At 44.1% G+C, this 17,304-nt stretch overlaps 1 protein-coding gene across 1 annotated transcript; it reads right to left on the reverse strand.

Annotated features, from left to right (window-relative positions):
* Positions 1-67: 67 nt before the first annotated feature.
* Positions 68-16,867, reverse strand: LOC137899104 (TSC22 domain family protein 2-like). Its single transcript, XM_068743114.1, has 3 exons — positions 15,312-16,867; positions 2,323-2,374; positions 68-2,184 (listed from the first exon to the last, which is right to left on the reverse strand). The coding sequence occupies exons 1-3, from the start codon at positions 16,865-16,867 to the stop codon at positions 1,888-1,890; spliced, it is 1,905 nt and encodes a 634-aa protein (XP_068599215.1). The 3' UTR covers positions 68-1,887.
* Between the last annotated feature and the right edge of the window lie 437 nt (positions 16,868-17,304).

Here is a 17,304-nt window from a genome sequence, read left to right on the forward strand (position 1 = left end):
GAATCATATGAACATTTTTTGTTGGTAACAGGAAGTGCACTGGTGAAATAAAAACAGAACATGGTCATTATCTTATTAAAACAGTAATTTATTTTTGACTGAAAACTAAAATTGTCTGAACAGCACATTATAAGGGCATCGTTAAGATATTTTCTCCAAGGCTCAGTGATTACTTTCACACAGTACACACTTGGCATGTACACAGCATCTCCTTCAAACAATAGACAGCAAAGAAAACCCACTAACTAGAGAAGACATAAGCCCATTCTCAACGAAGAATATAATTATTATTTTTTTTTACATTAAATCAAGGAGTCCATCCAGTGGACAGATGACTGATTGTACAATTACCAAGCATTTTGGTTTGGTTGTAAGCCACAGAGAAAGAAACCGGATCGCCTGATGACAGCAGACGGCGGCACAGGAGGCACGAAAGACGCGACACAGACAAGACATCCCATAATATGCTCATTATCGACAGAGTTCCAGCTTGTGTGAAATGTTCCGTTTTCATTGCTTCTTTTTTTTGCAGGTAATATTTGTTATTCTTTGTAAACAAAGTGTTGGTAGATTACAATCAAAATCTAAATGTTGCATTCATTAAATACATTAAAACCTGTAATGTGCATGTGAAATTTAACATTTATACAGAATCAGAAAGATGGCTCCTTTTCTGACTACTACTTTGTGCACAAGGCCACTCCCCCAATCCAACAGAAACATCTTGGCATTTATTTCTTCTTAACCCACCTCCGAACTTTCACAGATCCTTTCACATCAGCATTCATAGATGTGTCAACAGAAAATAAGAGTGCTAAAAATAAAAAGCATGAGGTAAGAAAGTGGTTTGTCTATAGATCATGCAGAACATGCAAAACAGACAAAAAAAATAGAGCGAGAATGAGAGGGTAGGAAAAAAGTACGTGTGCATTTAAAAATGGGGGGGAGAAAAATGACCTTACACAGCTTTGCATCTTTGGTTAGAAAGAAGGTCAAACGATTTTCACAGCTTTGCATCCCCCAACCCGATCCCCAATTAATTGTTATTTGTTTGTATTGACAAAATGTCTTTAAAAAAAAAAAAAAAGTAAATTAATCGTTTTCTTTTTCAAAACATCCCATCACATCTGAACAACAGAAATTCTCCGATACAAACTGTCCTTGGTCTTAATACTTTACACTTTACAAAATATACATTCAACCTGGATTTCACCTAACACACGCTCGGCTTTAGTGTTAGCACTATTTCATGAGAAGAAACGCTTCGACTGGACCATTATTGCCTACTTACTGAGATCTAATTGTTGCAAATTTAATACCTGACAGATTCTAAAATACCGAAAGACAGAGAGAGAGAGAGATTCTTTTCTTTTTAATGAGTATCTACTTGATATTGTTCATTTATAGTTTGAAAATAGCAGCCCTGAAATAAATAAACGCAAATACTAAAACTGAACTAATGAGAAAGAATGATTCATGTCAAAGTATTGTGGCTCTGAGGAAACGACACAAGCTTCTGTTGCAGCATATAACGAGTCGAGGCGACCGCTGGCGCCCCCCTCTGCACTGGAGGGCAAATCCTCTACCCCCCACCCACCCCCCCACCATTAATCTTTTAGCTTTCTTGCGGCCTACCACAGGGATAGAATAGACTTTTCAATGGGTGGCAGGTATCTTAATAACGCGAAGGCCTGATGGCAGCAACATGCACACACTGACGAATGGATCTCGGTGTAAACGAAGATGCCGCCGTTGTTGGTTTCTCCTCAAACGGAGCGCACTGAATGCCTCTCGCTTTATCAAGCTGTGGGAAGCGACCGTCTTTACCACTCCCGTGAGCGGGCGGGGTATGATAGAGTGTGTACTGGGAGGGGGGGGTGGGGGGGGTCACGCTGATGTTATGTTGGGCTGATGGGGCACACTCTGACTCCCCTCGTGGCGTACCAAGGGAGTGTCGTTATTGTGTGAGGCGAGGGAGCGGCGTTGCTGCTGCGGCGACGCGCTGCCGTTGCCCTGGTTGTTCTGACAGGACAGCTGGCCGAGCTGGTCCGAGTTCGCCAGCGACTTCAGCACGGCGTTCTCACGCTCCAGCGCCGAGTTCCTCTCGTACAGCTCCTTGATGTGTTCTTTCAACACCTCCACCTCCTCGCGGACAGCGTACATCAGGTGGCTCTTCACCAAGTCCTACGAGACAGATAGCTTTTAGCACCCAGAACAAAACAAGGCAGCTGATAAACCGTCACTAAGAAGAAACGTCAGAGTCAAGTCAGAGCCAGAAAAGGAATGCGTGCGTTCCGCTTTCTAAATTTGACGACAACTCACCATTGCCTGCTCAATCTTGTTATCGATGGCGACAACGCTGGCACCAGATGCACTGTGGAGAGAAAGAACCAGCGTTACCCACAAGACACTTCTCTCGTGTCGGCCACATGCGTTGGATTAAGAGCCGCTCTTTAGCAATGATTCTGGAGCAAAAGCTTAACTCGCCAAATAAATGTGTGAATTTAATTAGCAGTTTTCTTTCAAAAGCATGAGAAGACATACAAATGTGACACAGATCTCATTTCATTTGAGGCAGTAGAACAGAAAAAGTGCTTGAGATGAAGTATTATCAATAAAAACTGACGTTATCGGAAGCAATGAATCGTCACAGACATTAAATATAAAACTACGTTTGTAAATGGATTTTAAAGAGTTCAAATTAAGTATTTTGCATAGACAAATTGCTGAACATTTTCCGTGGCTCCAATGACAAGGTGCGCACAGGGTGTGGCTGACGTCACGGTCAGCGATCAATGTTCATAATCAGAAAAATCCCATGATTATTTTCCGTATACAAACACGTTCTGACGAAATGAGACTGCTTATCTAAGGATCTTATCTTGCAATCCCAAATCATTCCCAATAACGCAACAATTTCTTTTTCCACCTCTCCTCAATCCAAACAAGAAAGAGAAATAATGTCTCAAACTACGGACACAACAAAAACCCCGACCAACTTACTAAGTCACGCACACGATCCAGATCCATTTGACAGGACGGTGACAAGAAAGAACATCGTGAGCAGAGAACATAATTATGTGTCCAAACGGAACCAATGGAACACACGCGTGGAAAGACATCTGCACAAAGTGCCACCTGAATCCACCCGTCAGTGAGTTAGCCCGGAGGTGGGGGGTGGCGCCCCCCACCCCCCCCCCCCCCCCAAAATGGTCAGCTGGCGTCAAGAGAGCAAACTGACACCAACACGATGAATTCCTTGGCTTGAAACAATGAGACAGAGAGTTCAAGATATCCTCAGCCCACAATAACCTACAAGAACCGACACGTGCCACAGAGTACACAGGAAGAAAACACAGAGTACACAGGACAAAAACACAGAAATAAATTACAGAGTGCACAGGAAGAAAACACAGAGTACACAGGAAGAAAACACAGAGTACACAGGACAAAAACACAGAAATCAATTACAGAGTGCACAGGAAGAAAACACAGAGTACACAGAAATAAATCACTGAGTAAAAAGAAAGAACTCACCGAGTACATAGGAAGATCGCACAGAGTACACAGAAAGAAATCACAGAGTACACAGAAAGAACTCACTGAGTATGTGTTGGCAGGGATTACACGCATCCAGCGCACCCAAACAATTACGCGGGTCACACCAAACATCCATCTGAGCAGACGGGCTATAAACGAATTCACCTGCAGCAGCGCGTCCTGTAGGACGTCAGGCGCCCCGCGTAGGTCGGCGAGCTCCCCGGCGAGCACGGCAGACTGTAGCTCATCCCGAAGCTCATCCCGCAGCGCATGTTACTGTGTGGGCTCAAGTGTTGCTGCTGCGAAACTCCACTGAGTTCTAAACGCAGACGCTTCTCGATTGAGACGGAGCTGCACGCGTTTAAAAGCACGCTTGGTCACGTGGTAACAACCCACGGGGGCGGAGTCAGTATCTACCCCCCCAGTTTTTTTTTTTTTACTTCTTTAAAAGACTCTAAATCTTGTCATCTGCAACATACAGAGCTTTCAATAAAGTCAGCTTGTTTCATTACTGATCTGAACACAGAGCATTAAAAAAATGGGAACACCAGCAAGGTAAAAAATGACTTGCAGTCGACAAGAAGTGTCTCCACTCTGCTGTTCAACCATAAGGACAAGAGCAAAGCGAGAAAACATTCCTCCCTTTGAACGTTGCATTTTGACATCTGGGGTTAAAAATGAAGAAAAGACAACAAGCCGTGCTGAAGTTGGGCCAAAGTATCTTTCGGTCAGAGTCACAACTAATTTTTGTTTTGCCGGTGTCCAAGTTAAACGAGGAAGATTGAACATTTTATTCAAAGAGGAAGACGTGTGCTGGTTTATGTAAGGGTCGCTCGCTGTGTTAACCTGAACCAATGCCTTTCCCCGAAGACGACAGCAATGCACACACAGTCCCCCCCAAACAAGTCTCCAGGACCACAAGACACTACATTCCAGCTCGGGACACCTCCGGCCCCGAGGTGTCCCGAGGTGAGACATCTGTGTCCGAGTCACCATCACGCTGTTCCAGCACAGTCGAGTTCCTCGCTGAGCGCTGGTTATCAAAACAGTTTCATGGCAGCTAAAGAGAGCTTTGCTTTCAGATGCATGTTGACCTGCTTCACCAAGCTCTGCAGTCCCTATTAGAAAGATGCAGTTCACCCGCTGCACCAGACGAGGTCGCCATAGGCTCTGAGCATTCACGAGAAAATGCTCAGCGCGGCTTCAGGTTTAGTGATGTCACCAAGAACGCTATGATTTCACTGGGTAGGCTGGAATTAGTTTGATTCAAACTTAAATGCGGAATGAGCAACAGTCATCTCTGATCTTTCTCCGGTGTAAATTATCGTCTGTGGTTCTTATTTACAGAGGACAGTTTCGCTATTATCACCGGCTTGTAGTGCCGGGAAAAAAAAGCTATAAATAAGCATGGAAATGAAATGTTTTGTGAAAGACCCAGAGAACTGAAAGCGCCTTCTCCGTTTGGCTTCCTGACTTCTGAGAAAATAACTGTACGACACTTCGATTTAGAATCACCCAGTCTGAACAAGAGAGACTTGTGTTTTAGAAAGACTCCAAAGGAAACCGTGCGTAGTTTGCAGGGATAAAGATCGTAATAAAGTCCTCTGGAACCTCTCTCAGGATATTCTGTTCATTTAAATCTGACTGAATCAGTGATGAGTAGGGAAGGCGCCAGCTGACAAAGACCTTCCTTGGAAGCGGAACAACTCACACTCTCTCCTGTTATATAAAGCAGAAGCTTGAACACAAACACCTCGACCTTAATATGTCACGATGTGATGCACTCAAAGGAAGCAGCCTGTCCTCTCTGAGGTCAAGGACACCTATAACAGACTGTTTAGTCAAATGAAATGGATAACAGGGAGCAATGAGGGGAAAATCAAGGCAACGATAAAGTGAATTCTGGTCCCAGGGGATAATCATTGTTAATCCATTAGATTACAGAAAGCCTCGTTATTCCAGAAGCTACATAAACTCTAGTAGGGATGTTTGTGAATGGCCACTGTACCGCTCCTAGAACTTATGAAGGAATGATTGATGGACAAGCCAGCGTGTCACATGACCATCAAACTGCATAAGCAAACACAGCGGGGGGTTAATCTGGGTTACGGGTCTTCCAGCCTCAAATGTTAGAAAAAAGAGAAATAAAAAAATAGAAAGGTTTAAAAACAGGATCGTAGTCAAAAATGTCAACTGTCTGAAACGGAGAGTTCGAGGATGAAATGTGTAGCCAGCACAACGCTTTGGGAGCCTTTTAACAGCGCTTAATGTTGCCCTGATACAGGACCGCCTTTGAGATATTAGGTCTGTTAAGATGATGATCTCTGTTCATCAACTCTTCCCTGCACTCAAAAACAGCTGTCAAATTTGAGATCAGAGAGTTGCACAATGCCAAGTCCCATCACGTCCAACAAACTTTCTGCTGTTAGCAGAAGTTTGCCGGAGGACCTTCTGTACAGTAGCTGAATGACTCATTGAACACTGTGTACTTCACTTTTGCATGCCTCTCAAAGACCTAGGGACTGGGCGAAGTCAACACAGAACGTTTTTTTGTAAGCATGTGTGTACGCGCGTCTTTATCGATTGAATGGAAAGAAGAATTTCTTTGGGTCATCTCTTTCCTATTGGCACAGTAAAACTGCAGCTTACCCATGTTCAGGTTTCCTCCTCCCCCTTATATAATAACGAAATATTTGTTTCCGACTCAAACATCTGGTCTGGATCGAACGACTGGGACTGGCCGAGCGTGGGGCCACCGATCCAGGCGTCCGTCGTCGGAATACAAATATCTGCCTTTTCTTTGTTGTCCACGATCATAAAGTTGATCATTATGTACCGAGCGCAGTAAAAGGGCTGCTGCTGCTCTACACGGAGCCAATCTGAGCCCCACAATGATTCCATTCAAGCCGACCAACAAACAGCCTTCCTGGAATGTTCACAAATGCAGCGTGTAACTTGTAATTTAGTGAAGCCAAGCAAAACCTCTCGCTTGCCGCCGATGAAAGATGAGCTGTTCACAAGACCGATGTTTATAAATTGCACCAAAATGACCACCTCTCCTTCACCAAATAAGAGATGAATCGTTAAACCAAGTATTGAGTTGACTAACAGACCTCTAGTTTTTATTTGAAGGGTGCTGAACAGTCGAGGATATACACTATTGTGATTGTGATTGTGACCAGGCTATTCAGATTACTCACATTTGCAAGTCGATTTAAAGGCCAGGTTATAAATATAATTGGTCTCGGACGTTTCTTTACAGAAAATGTGCAGTTGACAGCAGATGAGAGGGAAGCTTGTTGACTAGTTTATTTATAATGAGAAGCATTATTCTTTATTAGAAGAACAAAAAAAGTTATTTAAATGCTAATATTGCTGTGCACTAAAATTCAGCAATAATCAACATGGCCGAGCAGCTTCCAATGTAAAGTCTGTGTTGTGCTGTAAAATGAACGCATACGTCTAACGAACAAACAGTTGAATATCATAAAGAAAAACTGATGTAAAAAGCGATGCTGATGCATTACATTAAGAAAGTAGCTGACTTGTAATTGAAGTAGATTTGATGCCAAAAAAAATAAACTTTCAAATAAACATCAGCTGGTTGTAATAAAGTCGTGTGATGTGCTGCTCAGCTGAGTTTTTATATTTTATTTTGACAAAGCAATCCTTTTCCCTTAAACTGTTTGCATGCACCCCCCCCCCTTAGCTTCCAACAAGTCTTACCTTGCAGAAGAGGAGGCTTAGAGACAAAGGAAGGTGTAATGTGGGTTCCCTCAATATTTGAATGAAGCGGCACTTTGTCACTGAGCCCCCCCCCCCCCCCCCCCCCGGGCAAACAAGCGCTGGATGGGGAACAAACAAATTTAAGCCCCTTTGCCAGCCCTAGCAAGACACACTCATCCAACAGGTTCCAATTTAACATCAACAGGTCAAATTAAACTGGCACCAATTTTCCTGCTTCCCTATTAAACCCCAAATAACATTGCATGTCCCTAAATCACCGAACAGCGACTTGTTTTCAAGGAGTTCTCTTATCGCGTTATCATTAACGACTTGACAAACCACCCACAGATTCAATATAAAAGGACTTGATTGACAAATGTGTTTTCAACTTCACTCAAGTTCAAGTTTTTTTTGCCACCGTTTGTTGGCAGCCGGTTTATTATCTGTGGCAGACAGTCGAGATTTAAAAGCCTCCATGGCAACAAGAGAGGACATAAAAGAAAGCTGCAACCAATTCAATCCACATAAACAAGGATTTATTTATTTATTGTTGTACATATTATGTGTCTTTTTAATTTATTATTGTGCATCTGTGGAGTAATTTATTTTTATTTGTATTGTTAAATGTCGATGATTTATGTACCAAGGACTTTCAACGGAAACAAGACCGCAAGGGCTTTTTTGAAATGCTCCTCTTAGACAGGATATTTGACTGTATTTGTACTGTAATACATGCTACTGTGTGACTGTACTTGTACTCTAACATACTATCTAATAAATATATTCATCATCATCATTCATTATTAGTTATTTGACAGATATTCAAAGTTTTAGAATAAATCTATAGATAATTTTGAAAAAAGGACAGGCAGCATAAATATATATATATATATATATATATATATATTAAAGCAATTAATTTATTCTTCAAAAATACCTGCTCCGCCTTGATAAAATTTGATGCCATTTACTCTTCTTACTTCACTCCAAAGGTAACATTTACTTGAGGCTTGCCCTATAAGAAGCAAGAGTGGCTTATAAAATTCTAAATTGGATGGTTTTACTATTCAACAGCTCCTGGAGGCCAGAAAAACAAAAGCGTGAGAAAAACCAGAAGCGCTAGGTTAAACATAAACTACTGCATTTGTAGCCGGTGAGTGATTTAAAACCAGGTTTCCATATCTGAGAGCGTGAGAGATTTATCTGCTACCACACCCAACCAACAGCAGCTCATTGAGATTCCTCATGCGCTGGTGAGGTATTTAGATACCGCAAGTTTAAAGGGCCCAGGCTCCGTATTTCAACACAGCAGCTGTAAGCTGGGTCAAAACGCCAGGCTTTAAGACGGGGCGAGCTTGTGTACACATTACAGCCGCATCAGCTGGAAAGAGAAACTGTGTAAACAGCCTTTCAAAATGTTCACATATATTATGAACAGCCTGACTGGTAAACCGCTCCTTACAAGTGCTGTCTTATAACCAGCGTTGACCAACATCCATTAGCAATACTCTTATTTTTCATGAAACAATTGTGCTAACTGAGCTTTCTGATCCCAACTTGCACCAAAAACAACTACAGGGAGCAATTCAGGGCTGTGAACCAGAGCGACACCATGTCTGCCTCTCATCCATTCCTGCCACACCACGGCAGATGAATACATCATTTGCGGCTGAGGTGTCCTTTTGACAATAAGTTGGATTCAGTGGTTTAAATACGGTTCCCGAAAGCTATTTTTCCAACTTTTCTCAGATGCCTTTTAATAGATGAAACCTAAAATGTCAATTCTATGAGGGTAACGAGGTTTTTCATGCGATTCTTGAATCACAATGAAGGGCTCGTGTTTTCATTTCTGATCCCATCAGTAGCCTGTGTCTATTTAACTTAACTTATCTAGATAGATTGAATTACCTCAAAGCTGAAATTGTATCAGGCCACAGAAAAACGCAGAATGGGTGGGTAACAAATATTATAAAAAATTGTATTTTCCTGTCTGTGTAGCATTTTAAACAAACAGACTCCTGAAAAATGTATGTCAAAATAATAACAAATGTATTATTATTGTTCAATACTGAACAAGAAATCTGTCCTCTCAGGATTGCTATTGCCAGTGATTTAGCTGCCCGGTGCTGGTTGCAGTCAGGTTGGGGGACACTGTGGAACAGACCCCATGGCAAAAAAAGGGACGTGACCCTGCGCACGGGCCAAGCCCGCTGTCACGCCTGAGTCAGACAAAGTTCAGCTGTGAGGCTAACCGCCACTGACAAGCTAACCCCACCCAGTCTCCTTTGAGAGGCTGCGGCATCAGGACAGAGAAAAAAGGGGTTTAAATCAGGTGCTTAAATGACTCAAACCGAAAGATTTGATACATGAAATCACAAGTTAGGCATTCAGGGATGTTCAACTCTGGTTTGAACACCAGCAAACATTCAAAGCCAGCAAAAGACGAGTGAAGATATGTCACACCGATATGAGCATTCTTCTACGCGGAGGGTGTTAATTTCTGCTCGGGTTACACATAATTGTTACCATGATTACCGGCGAGTGGGTATATTTCAGGATCTGGGGGGAGGGGGGGGGACATGTTCCGCTGGGTGGCAGCTGATGGAGTCCAGCCTCGAGCTACACACCCTATCTGCTCAATTTCACTTATCAGAGATCCGAGTTCATGGACTCAGACCTGTTAAATAAAGTGTAGAATTGTTTCGTGAAGCGTGACAACAGCAAAGTACATTCTGCCACACAGCCCCCCCCCCCCCCCCCTCGGGTCTGTTTCTGTCTCAGCATGTCAGCTGTTGTGAAACACCGGCCCCGTCACTCCACAGCGACTTTGTCGGAAAGCTGATGGAGCATGCCAGGCGACTGCATAGGTTAAATCTGAAAAGATCGTCCCTGTTATTATCTAGCATTACTGCAAACTGGTTACACGCAGCTGTACTTCCATAAACATTTCTCATCCACTAACGTGCTTTGATTTAGAGCCAAGGCTTTTCACAGTTGTTTCTGTGCCCTTTGCCTGGGAATCCCAATCTCTGTGCAGAGAAAATGCTAACAGAAAACAGCAGCCAACTCTTTTAACATATCACACACACCGGGTGCCCTGACCATCCCAAGGTAAACTCTCCAGCATCTATAACTCTCTTCAGTACAGGAAGTTGCCTTTGATGGGTCCGACAAAAAGGTAGTATTGCTCAACTTGTTGGACGGTTCTTTGAGTCTCGCCGTCACATGTATTTACTCTAGTAGATAAAAAAGCCAACGCACTACCCCTTCCTCTTTTCAGCTGTTTGTGCCTGCTGGGGTTCTCCGATTCACTGCAAAGGAAGCGGTTGCAGCATACTTTCCATTGATTGGAGTTTTTTTTGGCAGGCCTCAATCTGAGCCAGAGCTGGGAGTGGCATGAGGGCAGAACAGTGCCAGAGGTAGAATGCGATTCAGTGCAGTTACAGTTAGGTATTGTACTTAAAAGACCCGTGTGTAGCATTCAGTGGGATCCAATGGCAGAAGAGAGTATAATATTCACAAGCAGTGTAGAATAAACATTTCATATCTGCAGATGGCAATGCTATCTGCAAGGTTACACGGCCCATGTTTCTATGGAAGCCCAGAATGGACAAATCTAACAAGCTGAGATGAGGGCCTTTCGGAACTGATAAACAATAATTATATTGTACTAATATATATATATATATCCATTTACGGTACATGTATCATGTGGATGACCTCACTGGACGGGAAGGAAGAGACGCGAAGACAAATATAACCTGATTCAAGTGAAAAAGCAATGTACCATTCATTTCAGCAATACTGTTTAAAATGACTGAACGAAATGTTATCAACCAAGTCAACCCAGTTTGAATGATTTATGCTCATTTTCTTGCAAAAGCCTGGGGGGGGGGGGGGGCAGTAGAAAAGTTTGACTGAACTCAAAAGCAGACATCAAAGCAAAGCAGGAAGTGCTGGTTTGTCAAACCTGCACCTTTATATGACTTTATATGACAAAATGAAGAATTTGCATTCCCTGCAAGGGAATTTTTTAAAACTTCTTTGTGACAAAGAACATTTACAGAACAGAAATGGAGAAAGCGGTAGAAGCACGATGGGGAACTGAAAGGGTTACAAGATTAGAAGGTTAGACTGTATTTAGAACAGTTCTGACTTTGGTAATAGCGCTAAGAAATGATTTCCAGACAGACTGGGAACAACAATGAAGGAATGAAGGCAGTGATGGATAAATGAAAGACAAAAAAATAAAAGATCTTTGACCCTGGAAATGCCAAAGAGAGTGCCACGATGCCACGAGTGCCCCCTGAAAAAGCAAATCCTCAGAGAGCGAGGACATATGACTCAAACGCAGCTGCCCTCCATGCTTTCACACATTCTCATTACTCACTCTGCAGCCATCTCCAGCTTCGGGGGGGGGGGGGGCATGGAAACACTATTGCACCCCACCGCTGGGCCTTGATTCCCACTCTGCAAGACTGAATGTACCTCTTTATCTCTCTTCCTCAATTTTGTGTCAAAGTATCCAACTGGGTAAAACTTGGACGTACAATGAAACAGTAGATGGATGCTTCAATACATTTGTCGCTCTTCAGTAATTAAAACCCTTGAAGATTTAAATGTTGTCTGAAAAGCTAGAACTACGCAACGCTTGCCAATTTAGACCTGAATAATAAACTAAAATATACTTAACTCAAACTACCAGCTCAGATACCTGTTCGAGATTTTCTTAAGTGCATCCACTGCTCAGAGCTGTCAAGTTAAATGTATATATATTTAAAAAAAAAGTGGGAAACTTGAAATCTTTTCAAATCAAAAGCAATTAACTTGCACAAACTCAAAATTAGTTTTACTCTGCCTTCATGCAAAAAAAAAGAAAGATCGTCTTGAACTGCATTAAGTTCCAAGAGACAGTAATTACAACTCTGGGAAATGATTAGGCCTGTAAAAACATGAAGGTGGAGAAAAATGCACCCCTACTGGGAGAAAACAAATGAGTGCAAAATGACATAAAAATCACTTGTGCTCCAATATACAAATATATTCAGTCACCTTACTGAACACTTCCTTGCAATGGAATGTTTTAAAAAAGGAACACAGTCATGTTTTCACCAACATAATAATTAGTTAATGAGCGATGTGGGGGTGGGGGTGGTTTTCTGTAAGAATGGGCACTAATATTTGAATAACAACACATTAAATCATGACAAAATGAAAAAAGAATGTAATCCATACAGTAATCCTTTAAAAAAAACAGTAATTTACCATCAGAAGGTGGCAGTAGTACAACTACAGTCCCTTTGCAATCCCTACTAACAAAACCAGAAGAAGCCATTATTACTTATCAATACCTCCGGGTACAGATAAAACGAGCGCGATAATGTGCCAACAGCAGAAACGCTCTACAGTCATCAAAAAGTCTGGCGTGGAACGGAGAACCAACGAGCCTCGCACAACTACACACAATCACAACCATCCGAGAGTAAAGCACATAGCAGAAGTTCCATCAGCAGTAAAACAGACCGAGTAAGTTTACAGTGTTTACAGCTATTTCTGTTGCTACAATATATATATAATCATTTCTATCTTGCCATAAGTTAACTGCGAGATGGATTCCTTACATTACCGTCTCCTAACGCCGAGACACTGCAAAGAAAGCACAATGAGCCATTCACCGGAGAAAATGTTCCAAATGTTTTGCAATGTTGTTCTTACTGAGTGCAGGGCAGGTCAGTTTGTAATAGCCCCCAAAAAAACGAGAGCCAGAGGCACAGAGCAGCCACACGAGGGATAGAAAGACTGGAGACAGATCCAGTGGTCCAGTTCAAAAGCAGAACTGGTGCAGGCCTGTCTGCTCAGGCTGCAGGCCACGACATCCCACAATCACAGTCATTCAGGACTCATGGAATGTGTCCCTTGGAAGTTCAGGCAGGTCAGCTATCTGTGGAAAATAAGCTTCGCCGAGACTACACACACACACACACACACACACACACACACACTCACACACACACCACCTCGTCCTCAGACGCCTCTCCTTTTGTGTTAAAACTCTCAATGTTCCATGAAGTTAAACAAAGGAAGGTAAAGATAAATGATTTTTGTGATGCACTCTAACACAAAACTCAAAATCAATGTACCTCTGGAGGAAAGGACAAAACTTAAACTGCGTCCTGTTATACTGGAGTGTGTTCCTTGAAGTATGTCATTTTAATCCACTGTTTTACAAGACCATTACGATTTAACAAGGCATTTTTATGACAACAAAGTTAGTTTAAAGGATTCCAATGAGTGTCAACTTGCCTTACTGTCCCACATTCACATTTTTAAAAAATGCTTTTAAATTTTGAGGTTAACCAAAATTCCTCACATGCGTATGCAGCAAGGAAAATTCATATTTTAACTATTGGATTTGTGACATGGCACAAAACAATTCCTCCATTTCCATTATTGTTACATGCATGGGACATTTTATTAAGAATTTGACTCGGCATTTTTTTATAGTAACATGCCAGCTTTTGGAAGCAACGCCTTGTATGAGGCCTTGCACGGTTATTACATTTCATTCACAGCATTGTAAATACATACCGGTGGTTTTGGCCTCTGTACCCGTCTGTCCCCTTTTTGCGTTGACTAAGATCCGGCTGTAATCATCCGTCCTGCCCTATTTCACAATGGCTTTTTAAAGGCAGCCATAGTGCTGCTGATTCATGTGAGGTACGTCATCTCTGACACAAAGTACATTTGCAATATTTTGTGTGTGTGTGTGTGTGTGTGTGTGTGTGTGTCATCCCCACCACTCTCACACATCCTGTCCTGTCTACTGGAAGCATCGCCATGACTACACAGCCAGCCACCAATGCCAGTGATCAGTCTCTCTAAATCGCACATGCACAAACACGCATTTTACCAGGCAACAAGCACCGGCTGTTCCTTTGATGCTATCAGGGACAACGCACAAAGCTTCTGCCTTCCGCACATTATCAGTTCATATGTGATGCTGCTTGGGAAAACATCTTAGTAATGAAATGTAGGCAAATTATTAGCTTCTGGACTATGAACACAAAAAAAGACAAAAGAGAAATCAAATCTGACCTGCCTCTTTAAGTACACACACACACACACATGCGCGCGCATACACACACACCCCTCGTCTGACTGTACCATTGATATTAACCACCTAAAAACAAACAGAATGCTGTTTAACACCGAGGACAGCATGAAAACAGGACAGAATATGTCTGTGTTTGTGGACTTTAGTGCTTATCTGGGTCATTATTCGATAAAAACATCAGTCCAACGCTTGATCGCTCGGTAGGAAAGACAAAGATTGTAAATAGTTCCTCTTCAGCTGTGCTGAGGGCCATCCAACAATCCCTAAAAATAGCTTGTGTCTACATTAGAGAAGTACAATAGGTATGAGAAGGGAAGGTACTTTCTGGCTTTAAAGCCGTGAGGCTGGATACACTGTGTGGGTCCAGAATGCACAGTAATCCAGGAATAAGTTTCTCTAAGGCAGACAGTAGAGCACAAATGGTCAGCCTATGTTTGGGCAGTAATTCCCTTCTTAGCTACAGAATAAAGCTACTGTAATTACTGCGTTGTAATTTATTCACGTGCTTGGTAACGCTCCCTAAACCCAAACAGCATGTTAGGCTGAATAGAAAGGTGTCGAGAGGCAAACGCCATCCAATGTTTTGAGGGTGGCCTGTTCATGAAAAACACATTACATATCTCCTGACTGCCTGTTACGTTCATCAGTATTTCCTCCAAAATACACACACAAATAAAACTAAAAACTAAATGTTATATGGCATCTAATTTTTGCATTGATGAAAGGAATGGCATCCTCCACAAATTGGGCTCGATGGAACCATAGGAAGATGAATATCTACATATCTAACACCTGAGCTTTTTACTCCCTAAACTGAGTCAGACTGAGTCACATTTGTATGAATACTATTGCATCGCTGATAAGAAAAAAATGAGCAGGAAAAAGTATTCAACAAAATTAATAGAATACACGTTATAGTACAAACTCTTACTTGTCCTCATCCACATTCATGGAAATGTGGATGCCGAACAGGCTGTTGACGGCGGGACTGGGTAGGTCGAGCCCCTCGCCGATGGAAGGCTTCACCCCATCTTTCACCGGCAGCACGCAGGCACCGGGCTGAGGTAGGGCATCGGACTTCCACTTATCTTCCGCTCGGTGACTGAAGGCAAACGGCAGACCGGTTGCGGTTCCTCCGCGGGCTCCCTGGGCTTGGGAAAGTCCTCCGGCCAGAAGAGTGTTGCCGATACCGGGCACTACGGCGGGTGCATTGTGACCACTGCTGTGGGAGGTGACGGTGCTGATGGAAGGAGGAACAGCAATGCCGAATCCTCCTGAAGGCTGCGTGTGGCTGACACGTTGATGCCGGACACTTTCTGGAAGAATGGCCGCCGCTGTCGATGCATTGCCCATTTGAAGCAGGACGCCCTGCGCCGCGCCCGCCTCTCCACCCGGCGACTCGGCTCCCGGAGCAGCACTGCTGATTGGAGGTGAGGGCACCCGGCTGGTTGGAAGCCCCGCAGGGGCCGTTGACATGGAGGGGTTCTGAGCGCTCGAGCCAAAGTGCTGCTGTCGATAGTCCTGCTGGGAAGCGGGGGGGCCACCGAGCGCGGAATAGCCCAACCGCTGGGACGTGAAAGAAGACATTACGGGAGACTTCTGAACGGCACCTTGGTGCGTGCCATTGATGCCGTTCGAGGGGAAGGTCTGTGGAGCAGCAGCCTGTCGTTGTTGCTGCTCTGATGCTGTAGTTGTATACCCTGTGGGCTGGAAGGCACTTGTCCCACTCCCCGTCTGGGGAGCCAAGCTGTAGCCTTGGTGCAGAGACTCTAAAGGGTGCGGGTGAGCTGGGGGCCCCGCAGAGTACCCGCTACTATCGGAGGCGTTCTCAAAAGCATGAGGAGGGAAAGCAGCGCTGACGGTGACCCCTATCCCGCTGTCCCTGTCTATACTGTAGTCGGGGGTTACAGGTGGCTTGATGCTATCCACAGTTCGATTGGCGTTCGAGTCGGAGTCTTTGTCGTAGAACTCGGTGCACGTCCACCGGCCCCGTCGGAAAGACTTCCCCGCACCGTGGTCAAGTTTGATAACCCTGAAACGGGAACTGCAGCTCGCGCTCACGGGGGCAGCGTGAGCGACGGGGGTGGAAGCAGGGGCCGAATTGTTAACAGACACAGGATGGGTGGTTGGGACAAAGGTCTGAGCTGCGGCTGGCACGGGCATACTTCCTCCTAAATGATGCGGGGTGCCACGACCAGTGCCGATACTTCTATAAAATACTCCCCCGTTGACTGGAGCCGTTACCGGCGTCCGGCTCTCTGGGGTCTCTCCGACGTTGCTCAGGGTTTCCTCGGACGAACTCCTCTCACACACACCCGCGTCGGCCCGAGAAACGTCAAATATCTCCGAGGACACGTCCTCCGTCCGGGACTCGTCCAGATCGTCCAGGCTTTCGGTGTCGTCGGTGACGCTACTGGCCGCCACCTGAGCCTGAGTTACACTTGTGATCTGGAAGCAACTTTTCTTCTTCGCTGGCATTTTGGACATATTTGTAGCTACCTGCGTCGGGTCGGACTCCTCCAGCTGAGATGAAGAAGAGTGAGACTTGAATCTTGAGAAGAACTTCACAGCTGAGTGATGAGGAACAGACGCGCACTGCCGCAGGACATTCCCATATCCGAACCCCTGCGGAAGTCCCAAAACGTCCCTCCGCGCTGGTTCACAGGACACGGGAAATGACTGTTCTTCTACCCCGGCCTCCCGAACACCCGGTCGGTCTGTCCTGTGTCCCGGCAAATGGACCTTTGTCGAAGTTCTTGCCCAGCAGCTGGCTCCCGATACGGTCCGGGTCTCGGACCCCACGCTTGTTTCTCACCGACGAGCGGAGTTAGCACTTGTTAGCTAGTTTTCCCTTCCTCTGTACCAAACCCGAGCGACATCATGATGTAAACAAATCCGTTGGACTTCCACGAGAATATATAATC

The sequence above is a fragment of the Brachionichthys hirsutus genome, chromosome 9, assembly GCF_040956055.1.
Source record: "Brachionichthys hirsutus isolate HB-005 chromosome 9, CSIRO-AGI_Bhir_v1, whole genome shotgun sequence".
NCBI classification, from domain to species: Eukaryota; Metazoa; Chordata; class Actinopteri; order Lophiiformes; family Brachionichthyidae; genus Brachionichthys; species Brachionichthys hirsutus.